This window comes from Phytophthora sojae, assembly GCF_000149755.1.
Source record: "Phytophthora sojae unplaced genomic scaffold PHYSOscaffold_13, whole genome shotgun sequence".
NCBI classification, from domain to species: domain Eukaryota; phylum Oomycota; class Peronosporomycetes; order Peronosporales; family Peronosporaceae; genus Phytophthora; species Phytophthora sojae.
This window is the reverse complement of record NW_009258127.1, coordinates 711,437-737,557: the sequence shown is the minus strand read 5'-3', so window position 1 is coordinate 737,557 and position 26,121 is coordinate 711,437. Positions and strand designations below refer to the sequence as shown.

The 26,121-nt window shown below is 53.1% G+C and overlaps 5 protein-coding genes across 5 annotated transcripts; 2 read left to right on the top strand and 3 right to left on the bottom strand.

The window, feature by feature from the left end:
• Positions 1–13,584: 13,584 nt before the first annotated feature.
• Positions 13,585–13,998, bottom strand: PHYSODRAFT_378731 (hypothetical protein; the record flags this gene model as incomplete). Its single annotated transcript, XM_009539314.1, has 1 exon — positions 13,585–13,998. A coding segment is annotated over one exon (414 nt), but the record flags the coding sequence as incomplete, so codon positions are not given.
• A 256-nt stretch (positions 13,999–14,254) lies between these two features.
• Positions 14,255–14,830, top strand: PHYSODRAFT_306971 (hypothetical protein; the record flags this gene model as incomplete). Its single annotated transcript, XM_009539313.1, has 1 exon — positions 14,255–14,830. One exon carries the CDS (start codon positions 14,255–14,257, stop codon positions 14,828–14,830), a length of 576 nt encoding a protein of 191 aa, XP_009537608.1.
• A 2,187-nt stretch (positions 14,831–17,017) lies between these two features.
• On the bottom strand, positions 17,018–19,681 carry PHYSODRAFT_258303 (hypothetical protein; the record flags this gene model as incomplete). The annotated part of the gene is made up of 3 exons (XM_009539312.1): positions 17,018–18,686; positions 18,987–19,032; positions 19,324–19,681. 3 exons carry the CDS (start codon positions 19,679–19,681, stop codon positions 17,018–17,020), a joined length of 2,073 nt encoding a protein of 690 aa, XP_009537607.1.
• Positions 19,682–20,817: 1,136 nt separating this feature from the next.
• PHYSODRAFT_288990 (hypothetical protein) lies at positions 20,818–21,138 on the bottom strand (the record flags this gene model as incomplete). Its single annotated transcript, XM_009539311.1, has 1 exon — positions 20,818–21,138. The coding sequence occupies one exon, from the start codon at positions 21,136–21,138 to the stop codon at positions 20,818–20,820; it is 321 nt and encodes a 106-aa protein (XP_009537606.1).
• A 2,252-nt stretch (positions 21,139–23,390) lies between these two features.
• PHYSODRAFT_341018 (hypothetical protein) lies at positions 23,391–24,586 on the top strand (the record flags this gene model as incomplete). The annotated part of the gene is made up of 3 exons (XM_009539310.1): positions 23,391–23,978; positions 24,039–24,059; positions 24,113–24,586. The coding sequence occupies 3 exons, from the start codon at positions 23,391–23,393 to the stop codon at positions 24,584–24,586; spliced, it is 1,083 nt and encodes a 360-aa protein (XP_009537605.1).
• Positions 24,587–26,121: the final 1,535 nt, after the last annotated feature.

Sequence of the window (26,121 nt, the reverse complement as noted above, 5' to 3'; positions counted from 1 at the left end):
ATCCGACACAATGTCGATCGGCATGCCATGGTGTTTGAATACCATGTCAACGAACAGACGCGCCGTCTGCTTCGCAGTCACTTCAGCGGGTACCGCAGCAAGATGTACCATCTTGCTGAAGCGGTCAACAAAGACCACTACGCTCGTGTTCCCCTGGCTGTTTGGGGGATGACCGAACACGAAGTCCAAAGACATGGACTGCCAACACTCCCGTGGAGTCGGTAGTGACTGCAAGGGAGCCTGCGCGAAAGGCGCAGGCTTCACACGTTGACAAACCTCGCAAGCACGGACGTACTTGCGCACCCATTTATACTGGTGGGCCCAGTAGAAGTCTCGCGTGAGAAGAAGGTATGTCTTCTCACGGCCCGGATGCCCCGCCGTCGGTGCATCGTGATACTCATACATGATCCTGAGTCGCAGGTCATGACCATTGGGCACGACAACGCGGACCGCGTTGTCGTCGACTGCACTGTAGAGTAATAACCCCTCGTGCACCCGATAACGGTGTGCACGAGCACGAAGATGCTTCGGCAGCCTCTGGCGAGCTTTGTCAGAAGGCGCTGAGCCGTAGGCCAGCAAGAGCTTCGCGTCCGCGTCGTGCGCGTACGCGAACTTCACGTCGTCCAACAGTGACGACGTTGGGGTGCTCGATCACATGGCGTCAATGGCATTGACGTCGGCGTCAGTCGTGGCGTAGTCAGGTCGACGCGAGAGCGCATCGGCCACCACATTGAGTCTTCCGGGTTTGTACTCAACCCGGAAGTTATACTCTGCGAAGAATGAGAGCCATCTCGCCATCCGTTGCGAGATGTGCGGCGACTTCACAGCCGTCCGCAGCGACGCGTGGTCTGTGTAGACCACGAACGGCTTGGTTCCGAGTAGATACATTCGGAACTTTGCGAGTGCGTACTTCATGGCAAGGAGCTCCTTGTCATGTACCGGGCAGTTGCGCTCAGCTGGCTTCAGCTAACGCGATTGGTAGTAGACGACACGATCACGGCCCTCGTGATCGTGCTGCATCAACGCACATCCGATTGCGAAGTCGGATGCGTCACAGACAACGTGGAATGGGCGATCTTGGTCGGCCACCGCCAAGATCGGCGCCTCGGTCAAGCCCCGCTTGACTGCATCGAAGGCCTGCTGACACTCAGCAGTCCAAATCCACTCGGCGTCCTTCTTCAGGAGCTGTGACAGCGGGCGTATCATGCCCGCGTAGTCCTTCACGTACTTGCACAAGTACGTGGCCAAGCCAAGGAACTGCCGCAGTTCCTTGACGTTCGACGGCGTCGGCCACTCATTGATCACTCTGACCTTCTCAGGGTCAGTGCGGACACCGTTCTTCCCAACGAGACACCCGAGCACAGGTATCTCGCTCGCCCCGAAGATGCACTTCTTCAGGTTCGCATAAAGCTTGTGCTTGCGCATGAGCGCAAGCAGCTTCCGGAGATGCACTTTGTGCATCTTAACATCGCTCATCCCGTCCGCAGCCCGGCTGTGGACGAACACATCGTCGAATTAGCTCGGTGCGTAGTCGCGCACCGAGCGCAACAAGTGCGTCACGCACCTGTTGAAGGTCGCAGGGGCGTTCTTCAGATCCTGCGGCATCACTAGCCACTCCCAGAGCATGCCGCGCGGCGTGCTCACAGTCGTGAGAGGGATATCGCTCTCACGCATGAGGATCTGATAGAACCCATCGCGCAGATCAAGAGCACTGTAGATAGTGCTCCTGGCCATCGAATCGATGATGACATCTTTTCGCGGTATCGGTGTCTGCGCCGGTATCGTCGCATCGTTCAGCATGTTGTACGCATGAACGATGCGCCAGCCGCCCTGTGGCTACTTGACACAGAACGTCGGAGCACTGTGCGGGGATTTCGATTCCCGCACTTGTCCAGCTCTGCGACGACTCTCAAAGAAGTCGTCGATCGCCTTGACCTGCTCTCGCGGCAGTGGCCACTGCCGCGTGACACAGTACTTCGTGCCCGGCACGAGATCAATCTCGTGCTGGATGCCCTTGTCCTGCGGAAGCTCCGCAGGGATCGCTTCCGGAAGCACGTCCGCGTGCTCCCGTAGAATCTCGCAGAAGGGACTCGACTTCAGCGAGTCCCAGCTATGCTCCTCAAAGCGCTCCTTCTTAGTCTTCGCACTGAGAGTGTCCTCCCTCTCTGTTATCCTCTCCATGAAGAACTGCCTCAGTTCTTCATTCTCGCTCTTCGTTCTCTCGGCGTCCGAGAGAATGCATATTTGCTCGATGTGCCCATCGTGCAAGTCACGCGCGAAGCGCTTCCAGCTCATGACTGGAAGCGAAGTCAACTCCGACGCTTGCGTCGGAGCATTAGCGAGAGCCATCTCCCTGTACCGGAACCCGGCACAGGTACGCGTCAAGACGTTCAACGTCTCAACGTCCGGCTTCTCAGCCCCCGTCTGCCCAGCAGACACTTCTTGTCGCGTCTCGGCCCCAGGCCGAGACTTGCGCAGCGACCTTCGCATGCGCCGTCTTCTTGTTTTGCGGAGCCCCGCTCCACCTGGTTCTTGACCTCGTCCAGGCCCAGCCGTGGACGGGTGTTCTTCTTGTATACCGCCGGCGAGCGACTTCAAGCCCGGCTTGGTCGCCCGGCGCTTTGTCGTGCAGCCGGGCTGCACGACAGCATGCAAGTTTTTCCGGTGCGGAACGTTTGCAACCGTCCGCACGGCTTGCAGCATCGACTCCCGGAGTCGACACGCCATCTTTACCTCGACGCCTGTTATTGGCGGAGCCCTTTTATTACAAGGGGTGCGTCGAATCCCGGAGTCGACGCGAAATTCCTTTTCGCAGCGCCGGTTCCCGGAGTCGATGCGACTTCAATACCTCGACGCCAACCATTGGCGGAGACCCCCGTTACGGAGGGTGGGTCGGCTCCCCGAGCCAACGAATCCAATTCACCCAAGCCATCGACTCCCGGAGTCGACGGCGTTACATCACCTTGGCTCTTATTATTGGCCAGACCTGATCCAATCAGGTTCGCGTCAGCCTCCACAGCTGAGGCGTATGACTCGCCTGCGTCATCCGTGCCCCTTGAGGTCGGAGACTCTTCCTGATTCGCTGAAAATCGGGTGTCGACCTCCGAGGTCAACACATTTCCTTCATTAGCTGTCGGCGGCAACGCCGACGCTAGCTGCTCTTGCGCGCGTACTCGCGCGCGCCCAGGGTGCTCCGGGACAGCGGCATTAGGCGATGTCTTGAGTGGGGAGTCGCGCGCACCTGTCGGTGCGTGCGTAGCGGCAACAGGTCCATCGCCCACTGTTCTGCTGTCGCGACCGAAGGGCACGAGAGTGCGCTTCTCCCAATCGATCACCGGATCATGCCGTGCAAGCCACGGCATGCCCAATACAATGTCAAACTTATCATCCAGATCCAGGCCGATAAAGGGCTCGACAAACTCTTGATCTTCATACGTGAAGCGCACGCGTACCATGCGCTTCTCGGTCTTCACGACGGCACCCGTTGCCAGTCGTACCTCCAGCATACTTCGAGGTATCTTTAAATCCTCGAAGTCAAGCCTTGATAGACTTCGCAGTCGAACAATGTTGTTCGACGCGCCCGAATCAACCAAAGCACGAAGAGAGTTGCTCTCTCTCTTCGAAGACACGTTCAAGATGATAAGGTTCGGTTTGTCATCATGCATTTTGCAGTGAGAAGGGTCCTCAGTGGGGGCTGCAGTCCTCAGTGGCGCATGTCCGAACTGGACATGCGCGACTGCTTCACCAGTAGGGCGCCCCGTGCCTACTGGTTTCCAGCGTTTTTTGTTTGTCCGCGACGATGCCCGGCTTCGCCGCGTCGACCACCATCTCGGTGCACGGGTGCCGTGCACTCTCGGGCATAGTGACCGGTCCTTCCGCAACGGAAGCATCGTATATTACTTCCTTGTTGCTGTTGATAACCGACAGCATTCGATAGGTCCATTGGTTCCGGACCTCCCGCTATCTCGACCGGAGGCGGTTGCAGCCTCGGCACATTCGCATGCAGTTTAGCCTGCGTCAGACTAAACTCCTCCTGCATTGCAAGAGTAATCGCAGCTTCGAGAGAGCCTGGGTACTCACGGAAGAGATAGGTCTTTACAGGCCCATCTCTCAGACCCTTCATGAACGTGACGACCTTGGTCGCCTCGGGTTGGTCACAATGTTCGAGACCAAGTACCGTGCTCTCTGCGCGTAAGCATGGACATCGTGCTTACCCTGCTGTAGGTCGAGGAACTCTGCCCTCGACCGAAACTCATTTTGCGGGGGCTCAAACGCTTGCCTGAGCTCCTCCTTGAAACCCTCGTACGTGCTGAAGCACGTAGGATCAGAGAGTCGACGTCCATACGCCCAACTTCTCGCTCGTCCGCCAAGGCATGACATGGCGAACGCAACCTTGGACAACGGGTCGACGATACGTCGAGCCGCGATGGCAGTGTCGAGTTCGACAAGCCAACGGAGGAGAGGCTCGCCCTCTCTTCCGACATAGTTGCTCACGTTTAGCTTCAACGATTGTCCACGCGGTGCCGTCTCGGACGCCACCGTGGTAGAGGAAGCAGCATCACGCTGCTCCTTCATGATGAACCCCCAGAGCAACACCATGTTGCTCTGTCGGCGATAGCGTACGCAGCATTGCAGCTACTGCCGCCTCCACAATGACTGTTGACAGTCGTTGGAGTGCCTCCCACTCTGGATCCGACAGGTGGAGGCAGTCAGCGCGTGCAACATGAGTTGCAGGCGAGGTGGAGCTTTCCGTGGGCACCTCCGCGCTCATGAAAAGGTTCTCGGCTCCTCGTTCGTACAGCTCCGTACGAACGTTCAGGTAGTCGGTCGTTGGACGGACTACAAAGTGCTACCAGGTGTAATGGGCCTATTACCTTGGCTCACTACTACGGCGTACACGTATGCGCACGTGTATGAGGAAGCGTAGGTTTCTTTTACTTGAGTTAAGTATACTCGAGATCCACGAGTCTACTTTAAACAAGATAAAGACTCCAAGTAGCGGGTTTTGGTAAAAGATGAGAACTGCTATTTTTGTTTTATGTTTTTGACTTCCTCTAAATGTAATATTCTAAGATAGGAATCTGCCAACCAGCCGTTGGCAGAATTCCAATGCTATGCATGTCGCTCATTGGCTAAGAGATGCTGCTCTCAGCCAATAGGAATTCTAAGTCTCTATGGACCACCCGTCGTGGTGATCGTAAATGTATGTAGCCTTTGGTGTGTCTACACCAACGTCGAGAAAGTCTTTCGAACCTCTAACAGACGTCGTGTCTGTTAGAGTTACAAGTGACTGTAGCCACTTGTGCGTGTAACCCCGTTACAGACTCAGGGAGTCCGTGTTGTCGAAACACTCGGTCCAAGAACAGCGTCGCTGTACGTTTACCATTGATGGCGTCCGCCACAGCCGCAATGTGAGCCATCTTGCTCAGTCGGTCCACGAAGACCACGCCTCCAGTGTTGCCCGCCGCGTCCGCCGGCAGGCCAAACACAAAGTCCATACTCATGGACTGCCAACAGCCCGAAGGGATAGGCAAACTCGCCAACGGCGCTGCAGCATGACATGACGACTTCACTCGCTGACGTCTCGCGCGTGCGCACATACGTGCTCGTCCACTTGTACAGCTTCGACCACCAGTAGTGGGTGTTCACCGAGCTGTAGGTCTTCTCACGGCCAAGATGACCGGCCAGCGGCGTGTCGTGTGCCTCATAGAGGATGCGGTACTTCAGATCCTCATCATGAGGGATGACCACGCGGGGCGTATCCTCGGGGCCAGTGTTGTAGAACAACAGGCCACCATCCAGGGAATAGCGGTGTAGCCGCGCGCGCAGCCGCGCTGACAATTCCATGTCCGAGTCTTGAAACTCCTTGCTCCCCAGATCCTTCAGCAACGCGACACAGGTGTCGTCCTTGGCATAAGCCGTTCGGATCAAATCATGAGCCAGCTCATAATCCGGCCTGCGCGACAGCGCGTCCGCAAGGACATTCTGCCTGCCAGGCTTGTACTTCACCTCGAAGTTGTACTCCGCGAAAGAGGACAGCCAACGGGCCATCCTTTGCGAGAGGTGAGGCGACTGAGTCGCAGTGCGTAACGACGCATGATCCGTGGAAATCACGAACGGCTGAGAGCCCAACAGGTGCACGCTGAACTTGACGAGCGCATACTTCATCGCAAGTAGCTCTTTGTCATGGACAGGATAGTTCTTCTCCGCAGCCTTCAGCTGGCGACATTCGAACGCCACCACGCGCTTGTGCCCCTCGGCGTCTGCTTGCAGCAGTGCACAGTCGATGTCAAAGTCCGAGGCGTCACAGACGACACTAAACGGACGAGCGGGGTCTGGCAAAGCCAGAATAGGCGCATGAAGGAGGCTGTCCTTTATGGCCGCGAACGCATCTTGATGCTCGGTGTCCCAACACCACTCCGCATCCTTCTTCAGGAGATTGGAGAGTGGACGAGCCATCTCAGCGTAGTTCTCGCTGTACTTGTGCAAGTAATTGGCCAAGCCAAGCCACTTGCGAAGATCCTTCTGGTTCTTGGGAACCGGCCAGTCAACAATGGCCTTGACCTTGACCGGGTCGGCCCTCAGGCCACCCTTTCCAATGAAGCAGGGATCTCTTCCGCTCCGAAGATGCATTTGTCAATGTTGGCATACAACTTGTTTTGACGCATGCATTCGAGCACAGCACGCAGGTGCTCCACATGGTTCTCCATATCAGTCTTTCCGTGCTCAGCACGACTGTGGACAAAGATGTCATCGAAGTACGTTTGCGCGTACGCCCGATGGGGCCTGAAGAGATGCGTCACAAGACGATTAAACGTCACTGGCGCGTTCGAAAGGCCTTGGGGCATCACCAACCACTCCCAGAGCATGCCGCTCGGAGTACTCACCGCAGTGAGAGGAATGTCGCTCGTCCTCATGAGCAATTGGTAATATCCATCGACCAAGTCGAGCACACCGTACATCGTACATCCTGTCATGTTGTTCTGAAGAACATCCTTCCGAGGAATCGGCGTCTGCGCCGGAATGGTAGCGGCATTCAGCTTGTTGATAGCATGCACGATACGCCACTTGCCATTCGGCTTTCTGACACAGAACGTCGGCGTAGAGTGTGGAGACTTACTCTCACGCACCATGCCCGCCTCGTGCTTCGCACGGAAGAACGCGTCAATGACGTCGCACTGCTCCTTCGGCAAGGGCCACTGCCTCGTCACGCAGTACTTCGTTCCCGGAACGAGACCGATTTCGTGTCGAACACCTCGATCCGGAGGTAGCCCCGAGGGCGGCTCCTTCGAGACCACGTCCTGGTAATCCTTTACCACTTGATACAAGGGATCCGACGGGTTCTTCAGGATTGCTGATCCGCTCCGCGCATTCAGCGCCTTCTTGGTGTCTTCCAGCACAGCTTCATCCAGAAGCGAGGACGAGTTCAACTCTTCTTCGGGTCGCATGACCACTACCTCAGCCAAGTCTCCAGCCTTCAAGGCTTCGCCGAACTCGGCCAAGGACATCTCGTCCAGCTCCAGGAGAGCAGACAGTGAGGGCAAGTCGTCGAGATTGATACCTCCGTCGACGTCGCCCGTCACTACATTCACGAGTGTATAGAGCTGCTCGCTCTCGCGTGGAGCCTCACCGCTCGACACGCCCTTCTCGACTCGTGAGATCGCAGACGGCTGCGTCTCGCAGCCAGCGCTTTGCGGCGCTGCCTCCTCTTCATGGACACCGTCCGCCCTGAAGAGCTCCGTGATTTCGTATGCGTCTTGACGCCAGGTGTCACCACCTTGTTCAGCTCCTGGGGAGCTCCAGTGGCTTTACGAACACTCAGCGAAGAGCTGCAGGATCCGCAGCCTCCGCTCAGTGGATTACGTGCCACTCCACGATCTTCATCCGGGCAAAGCCCCATGTTCTTCGGCATCGTGCCGACCGCGCCGTCGCTGGCACGCAGCAGGGCGTCGCCGTCAGACGCACGCCCGCTCGGCGGAATTAGTGCCGCTCCACGTCCTTCAACAGCCGGCCGTGCCCATGGCTCCTCGGCTTCATGCCGACCTTGTATTCAATTGAATACAGCAGGGCGTCACACTCAGACGCACACCCGCTCAGCGGAATTCGTGCCGCTCCACCTGCCGTCCGTGAGCCACGCTCGGAACGCTCGTTCTCGACACACTCAGTGTCCAGCAACTAGGAAACTCCGATGTCCAGCACATTGACCGACTCGGTCCAGTGCTCGCACCAGAAGCGCTTCTGCTTCCTAGCAGGGGTGGGTTCATGACTCGCCAATGCTCCGCCAGGAGAGAAGTGCGTAGCACCAAGGGTCTTCGACCTCCAATCGATCCAAGGCTCGTGGCATTCCAGCCACGCCATACCAAGGATGAGATCATACCTCGAATTGAGGTCTAAGACCAGACAGCGTTCCACGCTATCAAAATCCAAAAACTTCACGCCCAGGTCCACAGGGACCTTAGGCACCGTGACACGAGTGCCCGTCGCGAGACGAACAGTGACGATGTCACTCCCGCGCGCTATCAGCGCCTCAGCATAAAGCTGACATCCGTCCATCGTAGAACGCCGGGCGTAGTTACCCGACGCTCCCGAATCGATCAAAATCGTCCATGGCTTCGTGAAGCCCCTCACCCAAGCTTGGACAACTAGCAAGCCCGGCTTGCATACACGTTCCGTGTTAGAAAGTACGGCTCTCTTCGGGGCTAAGTCCTGTCGACCTCCACCTCGCCGAGGCTCAAAAGAACTTAGTTCTTCCCCAGTAGGCCGCCCCGCGCCTACTGGGACTTCTCGTTTCCCCGATACGAACCAGAGCCCTGGCTCGAACACGAAGAGCGGCTTGACGAAGCCTGGCGCTGATGGCGCAGCAGACACCCAGCGCGGAGGTGACGGGTGTCACCACAGATGAAGCATCTGCGGATACCGCGAGGCTGCTCAGCAGCACGAAGCTCGGTTTCTTCGTCTTCAGCATAGCTGAGGTCCAGGGGCTCCGGACCACTCGACGCGCTAGCGTAAGACGCATTCCACCCAAGTCGCGACGACTTAAAGTTGTGTTCCGCATTCAATGCGACGCTCACAGCCTCTTCAAAAGACCTTGGGTGGGTTCGGAACACCTCCGTCCTGCCAACGCCAGTGCGATGGCCCTCCATGAACACCGTAACGGTGACTGCCTCCGGCAACGGGTCAGCAGACATCCCTGCAATGACAGTTCTCAGCTCTTGGACGTAGTCCACCAACTCCTTCTTGCTCTGCCGAGTAGCTAGGAAGCGTGAGCGCCCGCGATACGCCTCGTTAGGCGGAGCAAACACTCGGGACAATTGCTGTTTCAACTGGTCCCACGTCGGGAAGGCCACCTCGACCGACGTCCCGGACGTTAGCGCCCACTCTCTCGCTCGCCCACCGAGCTTCGGGATAGCTAGTGTCACGCGCTGCGACTCCGTCCGGAGTAGAGCTGAGCTCATAGCCATCTCAACCTCACGGGTCCAAAGCATCAAGCTTTCACCCTCCACGCCTTCGAAGGTCTTCACGCTCAACATGAGCGGCTTGGGTCTTGTTCCCGCGTCGAATGACGAAGCGGGCGCTTGGGGCGCCGCGGCCATCGCCATCCTCTGCTGGAGGTGCTCTAGAAGAGAATTCTCGTAGCTTGAAAACGCCTCGAGACGCGCGTTTACCGCGTCGGGGCCTTGCTGCGCAAGTTGCGTCACGCCCTCCGGGCCCAGCAAGGACATAAGCTTTTTAAGCGCATCCTGCTGCTTCGGGGGCAACTGAGCGAACTGCTCCATTCTCCACAGAGGGTCAGTCTATACAGACTCAGGTGTCGGATTGACTACGAGTGCTACCAAGTGCAGCGGGGCTGCCGTAGCTTTAGCGTCAGAGGATGACGTAACAGACTCACAGAGTCTCAGCTTAAAATAGCCCGTTCTAATACCAGAACGTACGAGTCCGTACACCTTACGGACTCCAAGAGTCTACCCTTAACTCTTAAGTGTGTAAATCCCAAACTGAATGAATTTCCCTTTATTGCGGCAAAGCCGCCTACGGTGTAAATGTATCCGGTTCACTATCTAGCATAGTGAACCCTAGTCATATGCATAATCCGTGGCTCTGACGCCATGTACTGATTCTCCTACTAATTTAGGTTAGACAGTGTGTACCCACTTCGTAACCCTGCGGGTAACTCTCGTGTAACCTTGTTACATGACCGGTACGAGCTGATGGGGGCGGTGTTGCAGCTGCAAGTGTTACTTATCAGCTCGACCGTCTCAGATTGTGGAGTCACTTTGCTTACGGGGCACGATTATGACGATGGTGTTTTACGGGGCTGATGATGCAGGCAACAAGATTACGGGGCACACTGAGGTGAATGGCTGTGGCTTCGTGCACTAGGAGAGAGCTGGTGTTGTATACATACATGTAGCTAGAGCAGACTTGCTTCCGAGGTCTTACGTTTCTCTCTTTACAGTGGTACCTCCCTAAATGAACACCTCTAACCTCCCTAAATGAACCCCTCTAACTGACTATGTGTTCCCTATCTGGTTAGGATTCCTCGACTGCAAACGGGATTATATGGATTTCACTATAGGTGTTCTATAACTGATCAAAAATCTCTTTATTCTCTAAATGGTCGCCATTGTTGGAGCGATGTTTAACCGGCTAATTCAAACTGCTGAATTAGCCGGTTAAACATCGCTCAATGCGGATTTGAAGACTAATAAATCGGGGATGTATCAATTATAATCGGAATATAAATCGCTCATCGGTCTCGTAATTATGTGCAGCCTAGCAATTTCGATCAACATGCATGTACAGTACCCTCGGCCCGAGACTCGCCAAGTGCAGCGACAACACCGCGCTTAAACGCGTCGCCTGCATATATCAGGTACATGTATTATAGCTTGCGGCTTTTCCTGCTTAGCTCTGATATTAGTATTGTAGCCTTGACAACCTAGCTACTGATAAATAAGCTAGCCACAGCATTTTACAATCAGCGCAGCGTACATATATTTTTTTACGAAAAACTAAAATATTATGATGTCGAGACAACTATAGGGGCTATGCAGTAGATACCAAGCAAAAGATACAACTGCTACATGGTGGCAGGATATCGGGACAACAAATATTCCAATAACCTCGCTGTATTGAAACTCACGTACAACCTGAGGGGATGCGATTCTGCTAATACCAATGAGAAGAAGGAGCAGGAACAGACAATACCGCGCCTACCGTTATTGGTTGAGTTCTGTTTGTGTGAAGACGAAACAAAACAAGAGTACGAAAATGCTGGAGGGGTACCAGGTAAGGAAAACCCTTGTATTAGATAGGTTTCGAAATTCGCTTCACCCCACCTTCACCCTCAGAGCAAAATGAGCAAAATCGGGACCAGAGTACAGGAAGCTGCTCTAGATAGGTGCGCATACAGTTGTACAGTCTACCTGTATAGATAATGTTCGGAATTGGAAAGTTCGCACGTGAACTCAATGAATTCGTACAGGTGCATCTGAGGATCAAATTCTGGTGGCTTTGCAAAATGTAGGGATTTGCCCACTGATTGCACACTGATCTGTGTGCAAAAAGTGCAACGAGTGCGAACTTAGACGGCTGTGAAGGTAAAGTGAGGGTGAGGAACGCTTCGAAACCTATCTATTGTGCACCTAACATACGAAAATGTAGCCATTAGAAGTGTAGCCATTTCTTTATCTGATCAATTCCTTAACTGAAACAGCGTATTGTGAATTCCGGTAAAAAAATTCCAAATCGCGGCGGTTTGGAGACCCCGCTCCAATCGCCAAATACAAAACTCAAGTCATTTACCCAATCTCCGGGCCCAAACCATATGGTCCAAGGTCCCGCATGTCAAGGCCAATTCGTACTTAAACGGGTGCCTATAACCAATCCTAGTGGCCCCGGAGATGGCCGGAGATTTGGCTCGGGTGGAAATTTGGAACAGAACACACAATATTAGACCGAGCGAACTGGATGTCATTTATAGAGGTGTGACTGTAATAAACTTTCGCTCTTGAAGACAACAACTATCCGGATCTGCGCGATACAGGACCTCAGGTACCTGTATTACAGGTACATGTATCATGAGATCGGATGCGGTTTAGGGACAAAACCGTACACTTACCGGATTAATCTGCAGTCGTTGCGCTCTACCGGTCATTAGAGAGGTTTCGCAAGTTAAACTTGTGGAAGTTAGAGCCGTTCGAAAGATTTGACAGAGAGCGGCCATAGATTTATTCTGCCAAGTTCTAGAACGAGCTTTCGCAACTTAGACTTGTATGTATGTAGCATTTTCAAAGATGAACTCTACTTACGTACAAGACCTTCTCGTGCTCGGCATGCTCTCAGAGGAAGAAGCGGTTTGTCTCCTCTCTGCTCGAACGTCGTCCACAAGCAACCTTCCCCGGTCCATTTCCTACGGCGAACGCTTTAACATCAACGCGCTCAACGACTACGAAACACGGTTCTACTTTCGCTTCTGGAAGCGAGACCTATTTCGACTCCGCCTAGACAGCAGCTATAAACTCCCAAATCGAGCTGTCTTCTCCGGTGTCGAGGGCCTTTGCGCCGCATGGCATACCCGGGACGTTATGGAGACTTAAGCCGCTTTTTCGGGCGGTCCGCCCCTATTGTCTGCATGATATTTAACTTCATGCTGGGGTTGGTGTACGACAAGTACAAATGCCTACTCACCATTGAATGTGGGCTACTTACATCGTCGCGATTGGAGGAGTACGCTGCTGTTGTGGCACAACGTGGAGCACCGGAGCCGAGATGCATTGGTTTTATCGATGGCATTGTGCGTGCTATTGCACGCCCAACGCCCAACGCGCAACCAAAAACAAGTTTACAACGGACACAAGAGGAAACACGCGCTAAAAAACCAAGGAGTAATGGCGCCGGACGGACTATTCATCGACTTTTACGGTCCTACGGTTGGACGTCGTCACGACTCTTGGCTTTTAAGGCAGAGTGGACTGCTGGAGCGCCTTCCGCGTGTCTTACATCACGACGGGGAACTTCCGTATTGCATCTATGGGGATCCTGCCTACCCACTCAAACCAACGCTGCACGTCGGTTTCAAGGACTCCAATCTGAGTGATACGCAAAAGGCATTCAATGCGGCTATGAGTAAAGTTCGCGTGGCAGTGGAGTGGGGGTTCGGAGGGATCATTCGCTTATGGCCGTTTCTTGATCTGAGACTGAGTCAAAGACTATATCTATCACCTGTGTGGAAACACTACTTGGTCGGTGTACTCCTGACAAACTTCCGCAACTGTTCCAACCCCAACCAGATCAGCAAATACTTTTCAATTAAGCCGCCAAGCCTCGAGGAGTATCTTAGTCTAGCTACTACGAACTAGTCTTGCTGACGACAGCCTTTAACATTTCAATAAACGCAAGTCGCTCGTCTCGCTCAAGCTCCATTCGCAGCTCTTGCAGTTCCAGGCGTCGCTCCTCCAACGCAAGCCGCTTCTCCTCGTTGGCGACCTTCTTCCCTTCCAGTGCTTGAGCGAGTTGGTCGCGGCGTTCGGGATAAGCAACCAGTTGCTGCTGCTGCGATCCACCTTTCCCTCCTCCTCGGCTCATCCCAGCTAAGGCTGCGTCGCGCATAGCGCTAGCTTGCTCGTCCTCCTGCTGCTGCTGGTCCTTCTGCTGCTTCTTGTCGTTCTTCAGCAGCGCCTCTATCTCGCGCATCTCCAGCAGCTCCGCTAGACATTCGTCCTTCGGCGTGTACTCTTCACACGGCCCGCTTCGTTTCTCACCCGCCTTCTGCTTTGCCTCATACGCATCTAAGAGCTGGTTGCAGCGCTCGCGGTAACGGCGACCGTCGACGTCCACTTCGAAAGCTGCAGCTACATCAGCCCAAGCCTGGGACTTCTTCCCGTAGTCTTCCCCATACGGATTTCTCGCTTGAGCTTCCTGGATCAGTTGGAAGTGAAGCTCATCCGTAAAGCGGACCATCGTTTTACGACGCTTCGTTGGTGGGGCCTCCTCCACGGGGTTGTTGTGCGTTTGGCTTGGCTTTTCCATAGTAAAGATTGCTGGGAGATTGTAAAATGCTTACCCGTATCTCCTCAAGTACCAACGTGTACAAGGCGTTCTAGACGTTCTAGACGAGTCGAGAACAACTTGTAGACACACGTCTCTATAGAGGGGTAGGGAATGTATTGTCGCTAACTCCCACAAGTTGCTTTGCGAAACCTCTCTATTCTGCAATTCGCCTTCCTCAGACCACGAAGACAGCTTCACTACGATGCGCGTTAACCACCTCTTGCTGTTGGCCGCTGCGGCCTTTTTTGCTAGCGCTCACGCTGCTTCGGCCACCGCAAATACGGAGCAAACGAAGATGATCTGGACACGCGAGACCGGCGCTACCAGCAGATTCCTGGGGAAGCACGGCGAAGCCCACGCTGGTATGCAAGACGACGGCGACGGCGAAGAAGAGAGGGCGTTCAACTTGGAAATGATTGCCAACTGGTTCAAGAGCTTCGGCAGCGAGAAGTTGGATGACGTGGCCCCCAAAATGAATAGTGAAATGAACAACCTAAACAAGCTGGATGACGTGGTGGACGCAAAGAAGCTGGACGACGTGGTGGATGCAAAGAAACTTGACGACACGGCTGATCTCAAGAAGCTTAACGGCGCGAAGAATGAGATCAGCTCTGAGGAGATGGACAAGACTTTCGTACAGGCCTTTGACGATTGGAAGACTCGGAAGTTTAGCTTGAAACAGGCTGCTCAGGAAATGCGGGACAGCGGCGTCAAGGACGAAGCTGCAATCGAGCAAGTGATGATCTGGTACTACATCTTCGCTACACGCGTAAAGTAGCCATGCTCTTTTCGCCTGGCTGCAGGAAATACACTCGTAGAATGGGATAGAGCAAACATTGTTTTCAGCTTGGGTATGTTCAGAGATACTACTACCAGTAGCAGCTCGCAGTGATGCACGAAAACGGTCACGCACAAAGTGATATATTACTGGCTCTTGGGTATCATGTGTAGTCGTTCTTCTACACCGTTCACCCTAATTAGTCGTGCCATGACTACAAGACGTATTTACCATGTACGACCTGAAGGGCGCCTCACCCTGTTTTGAATTTCAGTTTTCTCGGAAACAATTCGTATTTACTGAAAACAAAATATACCACGCAATTTGTATTGCCAAGATCTACCCGAAACCGGTCTCTTTTCTCAATTTAAGGTATTAATAAAACTAAAAATATTTTTCAAAACCGGTGGAATGATTACCAAAGGTGCACGACTATTTAGGTCACACGACCAATTAGGGTGAACAGTGTAGTTGTTGGTGCAAACTCGCAAACGGATTGATGAATCTGCAGTATCAAGATTTCCATACTATAACTATCCAGTCTGTCACGAAAACGTAGCCTTCTGCCAAAGTCATACAAATTTCCATTAGTTGTCGGCACGTATTACATAAAAGGAAGATGTTCTTATTACCGATCATTTCAAATGCAAGACAAATGATTCACTTGTCTTTTTCTTTTCGCATTGAGGTACATTGTTGTCACTTATCATACTATATGGTAAGTTCACTTGTCTTGCTTTTTTTAAAAAAAGTGTTAAAAGATGCTACTTTGAAGTATGTGGGTACACTATGTTCTGTGAATTGATCGACTAGCATCTGGAAGGCGATACCTGTTCGATGATTAAACAAACATAGTTGGACGTGGTGTGTATTTGGAATGTGTCAGGGTTTCGTTGATGCAAATCTTCAAAGAAACTGACTCTGCAATTCATGATCTGTCTGAGTTTCTGTTGGCACGTACGTGCAGATTCTGTATTTTCCAACGACAACAACAAGAGTGTTGCAATGCGAAGGGGTGACAAGCGGCTGGGTTATTCTGACCTGGGGCTGAGACACCTGTAAGTTTTAAATTTAAAGGTAATTTTTGTGTTCCCACTTCTCCACTTCTTTTTATGAAGCAGTACACAGATCTGGAAACACTTGCATATTCCAAAGAGTATTCCACAGCAATGTGGGATTTTCTACAATAGAACTGTAGGCGCAGCGTACGAAGATGAGCTGGATAGAGAAGCATGCCTTTAGTCACCATTCTAGTCGTGCGTCCTTCGTACAATACTGGCTTTATGGTACAGACCCAATTCGCAATATATTTCAGCCTTGTACCGTGCGTCCTACATCGTTCTGGCTGCCTCAGCCACCGTACTGGCAAGCGTCGGCAGACTACAAACGTTGGGGCAGGCCAGCTCAATAAAGCTGTGGCAGTGTGAAACGCGACGCAGAGGACGTAGAAAGTCGCTCGTTGACGGCTCGTTGCGGTCCGCATACGATGAACAAAACATCACTCACAGGCGTGATGACCCATCTCCAGCAGACCGGGCTCTCCAGGCAAAAGTGCGAAGCCATTCTGGAATTCCTCAGCCTTGATAGCGCCATTCGTACGGTTGTCTACGGTACTGTAGAATTACCGCGGGCAAGTATTAACTGGACGTCCCTTCAACAATGTACGGGAATCTCGGGAAAATAATAAATTCGGTTTTTCCTGGCGAGTCTAGGGATGCTGAAACTTTGCATATCTACTAATATGTCCATCAAAGGAGTAATGCCAAAGTGGCTTCTCTTTTTCTTGTCCCGTTCGGCAACGAGGACATGGTGTGCATTCCCCCCTTACTATTTGTCAGTCATCTTGTCGCTAGTAATGCGCGATCTTTCACCCCTTCCTGAAAGGTCACACAAATGCATATAGCTTTTTATATGCTGCATAAATAACGGTAAGAAACATCGCAGAGGCGCCAGGCAACGCCAACTTTGAGGATAAATCGCTCGAGATCTACATACATTTAGCGCTTCATACAGCGGCATTACCCAAACTAGATGCAGGGCTTTCTATCCATGTCGGTCTCAACGGCGATGTTCCTCTTATTGAAGAGTTAAATTCGCCGAAATCACAGGTTTCCGACCTGTCATGTGCATTCAAAAACGAAGCGATGCGGAGGACTCTCATTTCAGTACACTAATACCTAGAAGTATCTATCTGCCCGCTTCCGGTAGGACCTCCAGCCAGCGCAGGAGAAGGAAGTGGTTCCGCTCGCGGGCCTCATCAACCACAGCTTCGTAGCCAAAGTGCCTCCTGTCATGAGCATAAAGCCACTGCAACAGCTCCAAGTCGCCTCTTGTCGCCGCTTCCGTCGTTTTAGGCAGCCGAGAGCGCAGGCGGTTCTTCGTCTTCAAAAACTCCAGCACTGCCACTGATCGAGATTCGCCTGCCATCGCCGTACAGTACTCGCTGCGGTTCTTGTACAGAAATTTAACAACCTCAAAGTGGCCGTTGCGAGCCGCATCGTCCATGGCCGCAGTGGTGCATCCTTCTTTCCTGTTGTGATGGAGGAAAATCACGATATCCAGGTGCCCATTTGCAGCGGCCCGATCCATTGCAGCCGTAGTACAGCTGGCGTTTTCGACATTTTCGTGCAGCCACCGCACAATGGACATATATCCACCCGCAGCAGCGTCATCCACGGCGTGGGCTGTGAATCGGTATCCTTGATGGTGAAGCCACTGCACGAACTGAAGGTCTCCGTATCCCGCAGCTCCGTCCACGCGAATACGATGTAGCTGCCTACGTAACCGCTCAAAAGTCTCTTCCATCCACTCGATAATTTCTTTGTGTCCACCAGCGGCCGCTCCTCGAACGGCATGAGCTCGTCTGCAGTGCACCGGGTAATTATGAGCGTCCAGCCACTTCAGCACGTCCAAATGTCCGTTTCTGGCCACTGCGTACAGTTCGTTCGTGTGGATCTCGAACCGGAAGTGGCGGTTGTACGCCGCGGCATCAGCGGACGCTCGATCGTGCAGCCACTGCAGAATGTGGCACTGTCCAAATGACACCGCGGCCGTCAACGCCGCCTGCGTCCACGACGTGTAGGCCACGACGATGTTCTCCATGACGTACTTGACCAGATGCAAGTGTCCTCCTGCAATCGCGTTCTCCAGCGACCGGAACGTGCGGATCTCGTAGTACCGTGTGTCGTTGAGCCACTGCACCACGCGCAAGTGTCCATTTCGAGCGGCCAGCTCCAGTCCTCGTCGGGTGCAGCGGTTGCCCACCACACTGTCCAGATACTGCACCACGTCCATGTGGTCGTGCGCCACGGCGGCGTCCATGACGCTCCACCCGAAGGCGTAAGGACCCTTCATCTCGCAATACCATTGCACGAGGTCCAGCCGTCCATTGGCGGCCGCGTGGGCCACGGCGTCTTGGCTGTCCACGGCCGCGTCCTCCACCATTTTATTACTGAACTCGTCGTGCAAATAGCGTAACATTTGCAGGTCCCCACTGTACATTGCGGCGCGCTCGGCGCCGCGAAACTTGCCCTTGGGGTAGTACTTGGAGCGCAGCCACCTGACGCCGGCGAAGAAGCCTCTCGCGGCGGCGTTATTTAACGCCGTTTCGAACTGAAACTGTTTGTAACCACGCTTTAACTCGGACGACCAGCTCGAGAGCTTCTTCTTCTCTCGTAACGCGGCGTGTTCTAACAGCGTTAGGGACTGCGAGCCCAAGTGCTGGTGCTGCGCCGCCACGGCCACGGACAGGACCTTGGACACGTCCAGCAGCGCCTTGAGCTGCTGCACCACGTGGTCCAGCGCCTCCACGCGCGGGAACTCGCGCAGCACCACGTCCACGCACAGGAACGAGGGCCTGTAAGTGGAGGAAGAGGAGGAAGAGGAGGAAGAGGGACCCGCCATCGTCGGCAGGTGGGTGGAAGAGTGCGATTGCGATGCGTGTCAAGCGGATCTGCTGGTGTGGTGCACACCAGCAGATGGACGGAAGAGAGGTTCATACTCGGAAACTTTCCCACAATTTCGGGCTTTCGAATACATGTACATGGATTTGGCCATTATTGATAGAACACAATTCAGCGCGGGTGGGAAAACCAAGTCCTTTCCGTCGGGTGGGTACTGTACCCGATTTTCGCCGATTGCGAGCTCGGGTGCTTACTTTGTGGAGAACAATGGACTGGTAAAGTCAACGATACTCATGGTTGCTAAGTGTCAAGTTTTGTTCTCCTGCTAGTGATTGCTTTACCGTGAAGTGCGTGCAATATGCATAAGCTGTATATCAAGTCCAAACGCGATGCAGCATCTTAGCTTTTATATTGGAAAAGAAAAAAAACTTCAGATGGCTCAGACTGGTGAACAAATGTACTTGTCAACTGCTAATGACACTCGAATCAAAACCGTGTATTCGCCATTCGCCATGAAGAATATTTCACCCACTTACTGGACTGCACGCCTTGCCGCGTTGTTAGCAACTATCATATCAAGAACGATCTTACGCTCGGCAGCGTCAAGAGTCACGAATCGTTGAATGGCTTCGTGCTTCTCAAAAGGAACCCTGGCCATCTGAAGGTGGTGCATCGCTTTGTTAAGACTCAGGTCTTTCACCGACTTGACGTGGTTAAGCACGTCGTCCAGCTTGGCCGCAAGTTCATTCACACTCCGTTCTTCGTCCTCCGCAGCCTCCATTTTCTGGGTCTTGTGACTTCTTAGAAAACGCGTGTTGCCCGAGAGAGTCGCCTCCGTTGAGTGGGCGGCCGCCAGGAGCTGGGTCTGCTTCGTGTCGGCAGCTGCCGAAACACTGGCGATGCTTGCAAGAATGGTTGCCCCGAGCAGGAGGCGGTTGAGAACGCGCATGTTGGCTAAGTCGAGTGACAGCAGGTAGTCTTGAACAGATCGGGGGAGATTGCAAAGTGAGCTGTAAATTTACGAAGTGTGCTAGCAGATCACTAGACCTTAAAACGAGTTTGTCAGCGCTCTATCAGACTCTTAGCACTACACGATTTTGCTATGATACACTTGTCGAAGACTGAGGTCGTTCCAACCTAGATTAGCTACTCGCAATTGAAGGTGATCTTCGTTAAATACTTTAGCAAGTCTGAATAGCTTAGCTCGGGGCGTAGGACTGATCTAATCGGTAGTTTGGCGCTATATCGGAAATTTCACAATAGACCTGGGAAAATGCTCAATGAGTTCGCAACCACCCAGCACGCTGTACTTGTCGGTCAAACTGGACACTTCTGGCCTTACTTGGCTCCGGTCTCGACATCACCGGCAGTGGCGCCGAGTCCACTTGTGTACTTAAGTAGCCTGGTTAACTAACAAACGACATGCCTGCATACAGTGGAGCTCGAGCGCCCCGCGAAGTAGCAGTCGACAGTTGCCTGGTTAATTCAGCACAATGAAGCCCAGCCTGTACGGCGTGCGTCTGCTGCTAGCCTGCCGCGAGCTTCGATGCGAAGAAGCGTGACCGCAAGCGTTGCGATCCTCATCCGCAGCATGTTCAGAATGTCGACCGTATCCGTGGCGTGTCCCTAGTGAGCAGTTCTTAAATTTATGAAATTTATTCGGAAAATCATAACTAGGATAGCTGCATTTTTTTCGTTATAAGCTAACATTTACTCAAAATCATTGAAATAACAACTAACGGATTGCACTCTTTCCTGCGTCTGTAAATTGACAACGGTATACCCCATGAATCCTTCTTGTGTAAATATGTATAGCTGGAATGCATGACCTCAACGCGCTCGGCCGGGGGCAAAGATATTTATTTCCGTTTTGGGTTTTATTTTTTCTATGCCCCCGGCCGAGCGCGCCTTTAAGTTCTTTCGTGTCTTTTGCGCGGCAATTTCGCCATTTTTTTAAAGGCGCTACACCAGGGTTTGAAAACTTGCCACCAATTTTCATGTTACATTATTCTTGCCTACCCCACGTTTATAAATATAGGCACACAAAGGAAGTCTACACTGTCCTTCCAGACCAAAGCTTCGCCTCTAGTTATACGCGTTTCCATGGTTAAGTGCGGGTAGGAAGTCTGCATGAAGTGAAACGCCTGCTCCTTGTTCTTGCCGCTCAAGACTTCGATCATTTTTTTCGATACCGTCAGGCACTCCCGATCGCTCTTCGTTTGCTGCGTTGGCCTTGATTCTTCTGAGGAAACGTTTGTTGTATCCGGACGCGACAGCGAGTTTCGAGACTTGCGACTGATAGGCAGTGGACTCCTCGACACAGTTGGCAAGCATCATCGCCACAGTTACAACGGCGAGGAACGGCCTTAAAAATGAGGAAACGCTGCTGATTTCTGAGGAAAGCATATTCTGCTCGGAAAAATGAGTAAAACCTACAAATCGCTACTCCTGCGGTACGCGCTCTTGCAACCGCTGGTTTCTGAGGAAACGTTGCGACGCCAACCCAGCGGTGCTTGGTGAGGCCTTAGAGAGGCTCCTTGACAACCGGAGCGAAGCGGAGGTCTGTCAGGGGACGGCGCGTAGGCCGGAGGAGTTGCGCTGCGAAGTAGGTTCTATCTCTATATGCGACCAGGATGCACACCGGAGCGTAGCGGAGGTCGTGCGTTCCGCGGTCGACCTGAGTAGGTTCCCGTCGAGCCCCGTAGTGCAGCGGAGGGCGCGATGATGGGACCCGGAGTACCTTGCGCATGTGCCCGAATGGATAGTCACGTACGTAATGTTCATTTTCTTACGGAAAATGGACATTGTACCGTAGGTACTCAGAAGTTAGAAGTTTCCTCAGAAGTCAGACTTGGCGAGCCCTTCCTCAGAAGTAAGAAAAAGTTCCTCAAAAATAAGTAGCACCCCAACGGCGACGTAGCACACACGCAGAGTGTTTGAAGGATTCTGCTTTGGAGGGTTTGGCGCGTAGGGAAAGTTGTGGAATGAAACTACTGACGGCAAGTCTTGCACTGCCGTTTGCCGACTATCTACATGTAATTCAATGCAGATGTCCATGCGGAAGGAAGCACGGGAACGATTTGGTTCCTTTTTACATGTACTTAAACTAAAGGACTACAAGAGCATCTCCAACGAAAATGTACATGCATTAGATTTACCATATATGTGGTGCAGCAGCGAAGTGAACTGCTGAAAAGGCCGCAAAAAAAAACAGGGGGTCGGCGTCGTGATAATAGAGGTGCTAGACTACAACAGTAGTACTAGGAGTGGGTTTACAGTTAATGGCGGTTCTCGCAGCCTTCTGTGTGCTGCGGAAATCGCTCCAGTAGCATTCACTTGCTAGGATGCATTGCTTGCAATTACTACGTGGACAGTGTTAAGCTTACCTCCATTTCGCCAATGGGCTATACTGTAGCTCTCGTGAGCCAGTTCTCCATGGACTAGATTTCATCGTATACATGATCATTTTATCTGCGGGTACTGTACACGGACGCAGTACGCGCTCACATGTGCATTTCGTTTTGCGCTACGTGTGCGCACAGGTCGGTCCGTATAGTGCAGGCTATGAATGGCAGCTTCATAGATACCGCGCACCCCGTCAACACTTAGCCTTCATAAACAACCTCGTAATTGCCGCACTCCATAATCACCTACACAAGAGAACCGGCCGCGGCGGGGGAAGACTCTCTGGGCGATTCACGTACGCGATGAGCCGTTGGCGCTCCTCGGTGCAATTGTAGGTGTTCACAATATGAAGACAAAGTCGTGCTGTGCACGAAGAAGCTCTGAAATTTCGCCTGTGAAGTATCGAAGGCAGCCCTCAGCCCTCAGGACGCGTTGTCAACATTTACGTGGGTGATTAAAAACGAAGAGAGGTATACAATATTACAGGGTTTTCATCATGCATTGGATCACCAATTTTTCACTTTGTAGACTTATCTATAAGATTTCCAGACAATCAGATCCTTTAAATTACGAAGGCTGTGTTTTTTTTACCAAAAAAACTATATTTACAACGTTTGAGAAATGGGTGACCCCTACAGCATATATTGTGCCTTTCTGTCGTTTTGCCACGTTCAGAGATAGCTCCGGAGGGGTTCCGAGCATAGATTGGTCTTCCTAATCTGAAAGATGGACCAGTAAAAATTGGCTTAATTAACGGCTGTCCTGATTGGATAAAACATGTGACTGGACAGCCGACAAACACACGTGGCCCACACTCCAACTCTCGCCGGCTCAAGTGCAAGCGCAACCGCCCGCTCTCGCGACCAGACCGAATCGCGAGCGTACACTCCAGCACCAACGTAGCTCAACGGCAGAGTCTCGCTTGCGGGGGGCGGAGGTTCGATTCCTCCCGTGGGTATTACTACGTGCGCGCGTGTGGCGTCTGGTTCGAGCTGAGCAACAGCCGTATACAAGCGGCAAGTGACTCAGCAGCGGGTGGCACTCCCTAAGATCAGCCCCCACTACGCTTTTTGACAAAACTTTAGTCCGACACAAATTACATATTAAGTGCACCCATGTATCAGTTTGCGTTGCGCGCGTACTCGTGTGAACCCGAGGAGCGCCCCCACTTTTCGCGCCCACGGCGATGCCGCCACAACACAAACACTATCACTTTCGAAAAAGAGCCCCCGCCCCAAGACACGCAACGCACCATGGCCCCAGTCAAGAAATCATCCTCGAAGACGACTCCCCGCTCTGCACGCGCGCCACGCAAGCGCGCATCACGGTCGGAGCGCGTGCGCGCATCCAGAGCGCCGCCCAACATCGCGCCCAAGGAGCCCGTCGTGTACAACTCGCCGTACGCGTACGCGTACGCGGTGGCGGATCCGGCGGTGTCCCCGTTCACGTTCGACAACATAATGGTGGCGACCACGAGCGAGGACACCGCCGTGAGCTTCCTATTGCGTCACGGCCTCCTCGCCTCCTCTAAGACATGCGAGTACTGCGACTATCCCATGAACCTGTGCGTCTACAAACGCGGCACGGAGGACGAGGACCGCCGCTGGCGATGCCGCCGTAGCGGCCACCCGGACAAGGAGCTCAGCCTGAAGAAAGGCTCCTTCTTCGACGGCACCAAGCGAGCGTACCGCACTGTGCTGCGCCTGATGTTCTTCTGGGCGTCGGACATCCCCGTCGGAACCGCGGAGCAGTTCCTGGGCATCTCAGACGTCACGGCGATCGACTGGTACGGCTTCTGCCGCGACATCTGCTCCGCCGATATGCTGCAGTGCAGCATGATGGTATGTACACCTAATATTCGACTACAATATGTGACATATGTACTAACTATGTTTATACAGATCGGCGGCGTGGGCCACACCGTCGAAATCGACGAGACGAGCCTAAAGAAGAAGTCCAAGTTCGGGCGCGGCAGCAGCACGAGGACTACTGGCTCTTCGGCGGTGTCGATCGGGCCACGGGGCGGTGGTTCGGCATCGTCACCGGCCCCGACCGCAAAAAGAAGACGCTGTCTCCTCTCATCGGTAAGCATATCATGGCCGGGTCGACCATCATCTCCGACCAGTTCTCCTCGTATGTTTCTGTCAACGGGAAGCATACGTTGGAGAACAACAAGTGGCTAAAGGGCAAGAACTACACCCACAAGTGGGTCAACCACGACAAGTTCTTTGTGGACCCCAAGACGGGGGGCCATACGAACCGCATTAAAGGGACGTGGGAAGTGCGCGTGAAGCGCTACATCAAGGCTATGCGCGGTGTCCCCAAGGAGCGCCTGGACCAGTACCTGGACATGTACCTGTGGAAGTCCTGGTACTTCAACGGCACTGTCCCGAAGTGCCAGTACCTTGACGGCCTCGTGCAGGGCATCCGCAAACACTACCCAGTTTAGGTCAAAATTGTAATTCACAAATGTAAATTTGTGTCGGACTAAAGTTTTGTCAAAAAGCGTAGTGGGGGCTGATCTTAGGGAGTGCCCAGCGGGTAACTACAAATGCAAATCAACTTGCGGTTGAGGGGTGATATGCTCGATAGTGTATTCGTGTGATTGTGGCCTGTGTGTGCTCAGATACAAAGGAGGCGAGGACGAGCGCAGCTGGTGACGAGAAGCGGTCTGCGCTGAGAGGCAATGTGCGCGTTTTGCGGGCTGTGAGTGCTCAGATATAAAGGAGGCGAGGACGAGCGCAGCTGGTGGCGCGACGCAGCCTGCGCTGAGAGGCAATGTGCGCGTGGTTGTGGGCTGTGTGTGCCTATCCGCAGATGCAGTGAGGGTGAGGGTGAGCGCGACTAAAAGGCATGTCGGTGCGCATGTGACTTGCGTACACGTGTCCACAGAGGCGACAAGGGTAAGCACAGCTGGTAATGCGGAGCAGCGACCATTGGGAGTCAGTGTATGTGCCTTTGGCTTGATGGTGTGTGTGTGCTTCTCGATTTTGCGCTTGCTTTGCTCAGACATAGGAGGCCCCTTCTGATTCTAGATCTCTACTGCTGAGTCAGGATGCTAGCCTCGTGACGCGACTCCAATGCAGAGCGAAGCTATTACGGTGAGGCAAGCAGGCGTTTCTAAGGAGCACAGAGACCCGAATGTCGAATCGATGGAGCAATAAGAGGAAAACCACACACATTCGAACGAGCGTGTGTACTAGATTAGCTTGTTATCGTTCAGTCATTTGGTTTGTATCCGCAATGACTATATAAGTTTTTCCCCACTTCTTCTTTCTGTCTAGTACACTTGTACATCGCTACATTCAGCACGGCAAGTGGGTCTTCGCGAAATGCCATGTTGGCGTGCCGCTGAATCCAGCGCTTTAGGAGGGAAAACCCCACTTCAATCGGGTTCAGGTCTGGCGAATGGCACTTGTTGCTGCACCCGTCCACCATATGGAAAACTAGGCTGTGACGAGACTATTGTACCCGTTTGCGCCCGACCACGACCGTCAAGAACCGGCCAAAACTGAAGCAAGTTGTATACTCCATGTATAGACCGGTTAGATGAAGAGTGTTCGAGAAGGCCCAATGCCGACCACCAAAGCGACTAAGCACTTGTTGCTTGATGTTAAAGAGGGTAGGACATTCTCACGTTGGTTCTCGCCTGTAGACTTAGCAACGGCACTTCGAGGGGCGCCGCTGCGCGACCTCCCCCACCCCCTCGAGCCTTACGCTAAGTCCTCGGCTCGGCCAGGCGAGGTATCTGGATTAGATAGAAACTCCTACTTAGGCATACCTACCGGCCCACGCGCCGAATATTGCAGACCTATGCTTTGCTTCGGTTGCAAATGGTCTCTCTGAGGCCTCTAAGTGAAATGACTAAGTGCATAGCTTACGGGGAGCGAATTTTCGAACAGTACAGGACACTACACATCTCGGACAGTCCATTACATTGATTTTTCCATCGTTCTCTTACGTTAACTCCTACCAACAGCTCGC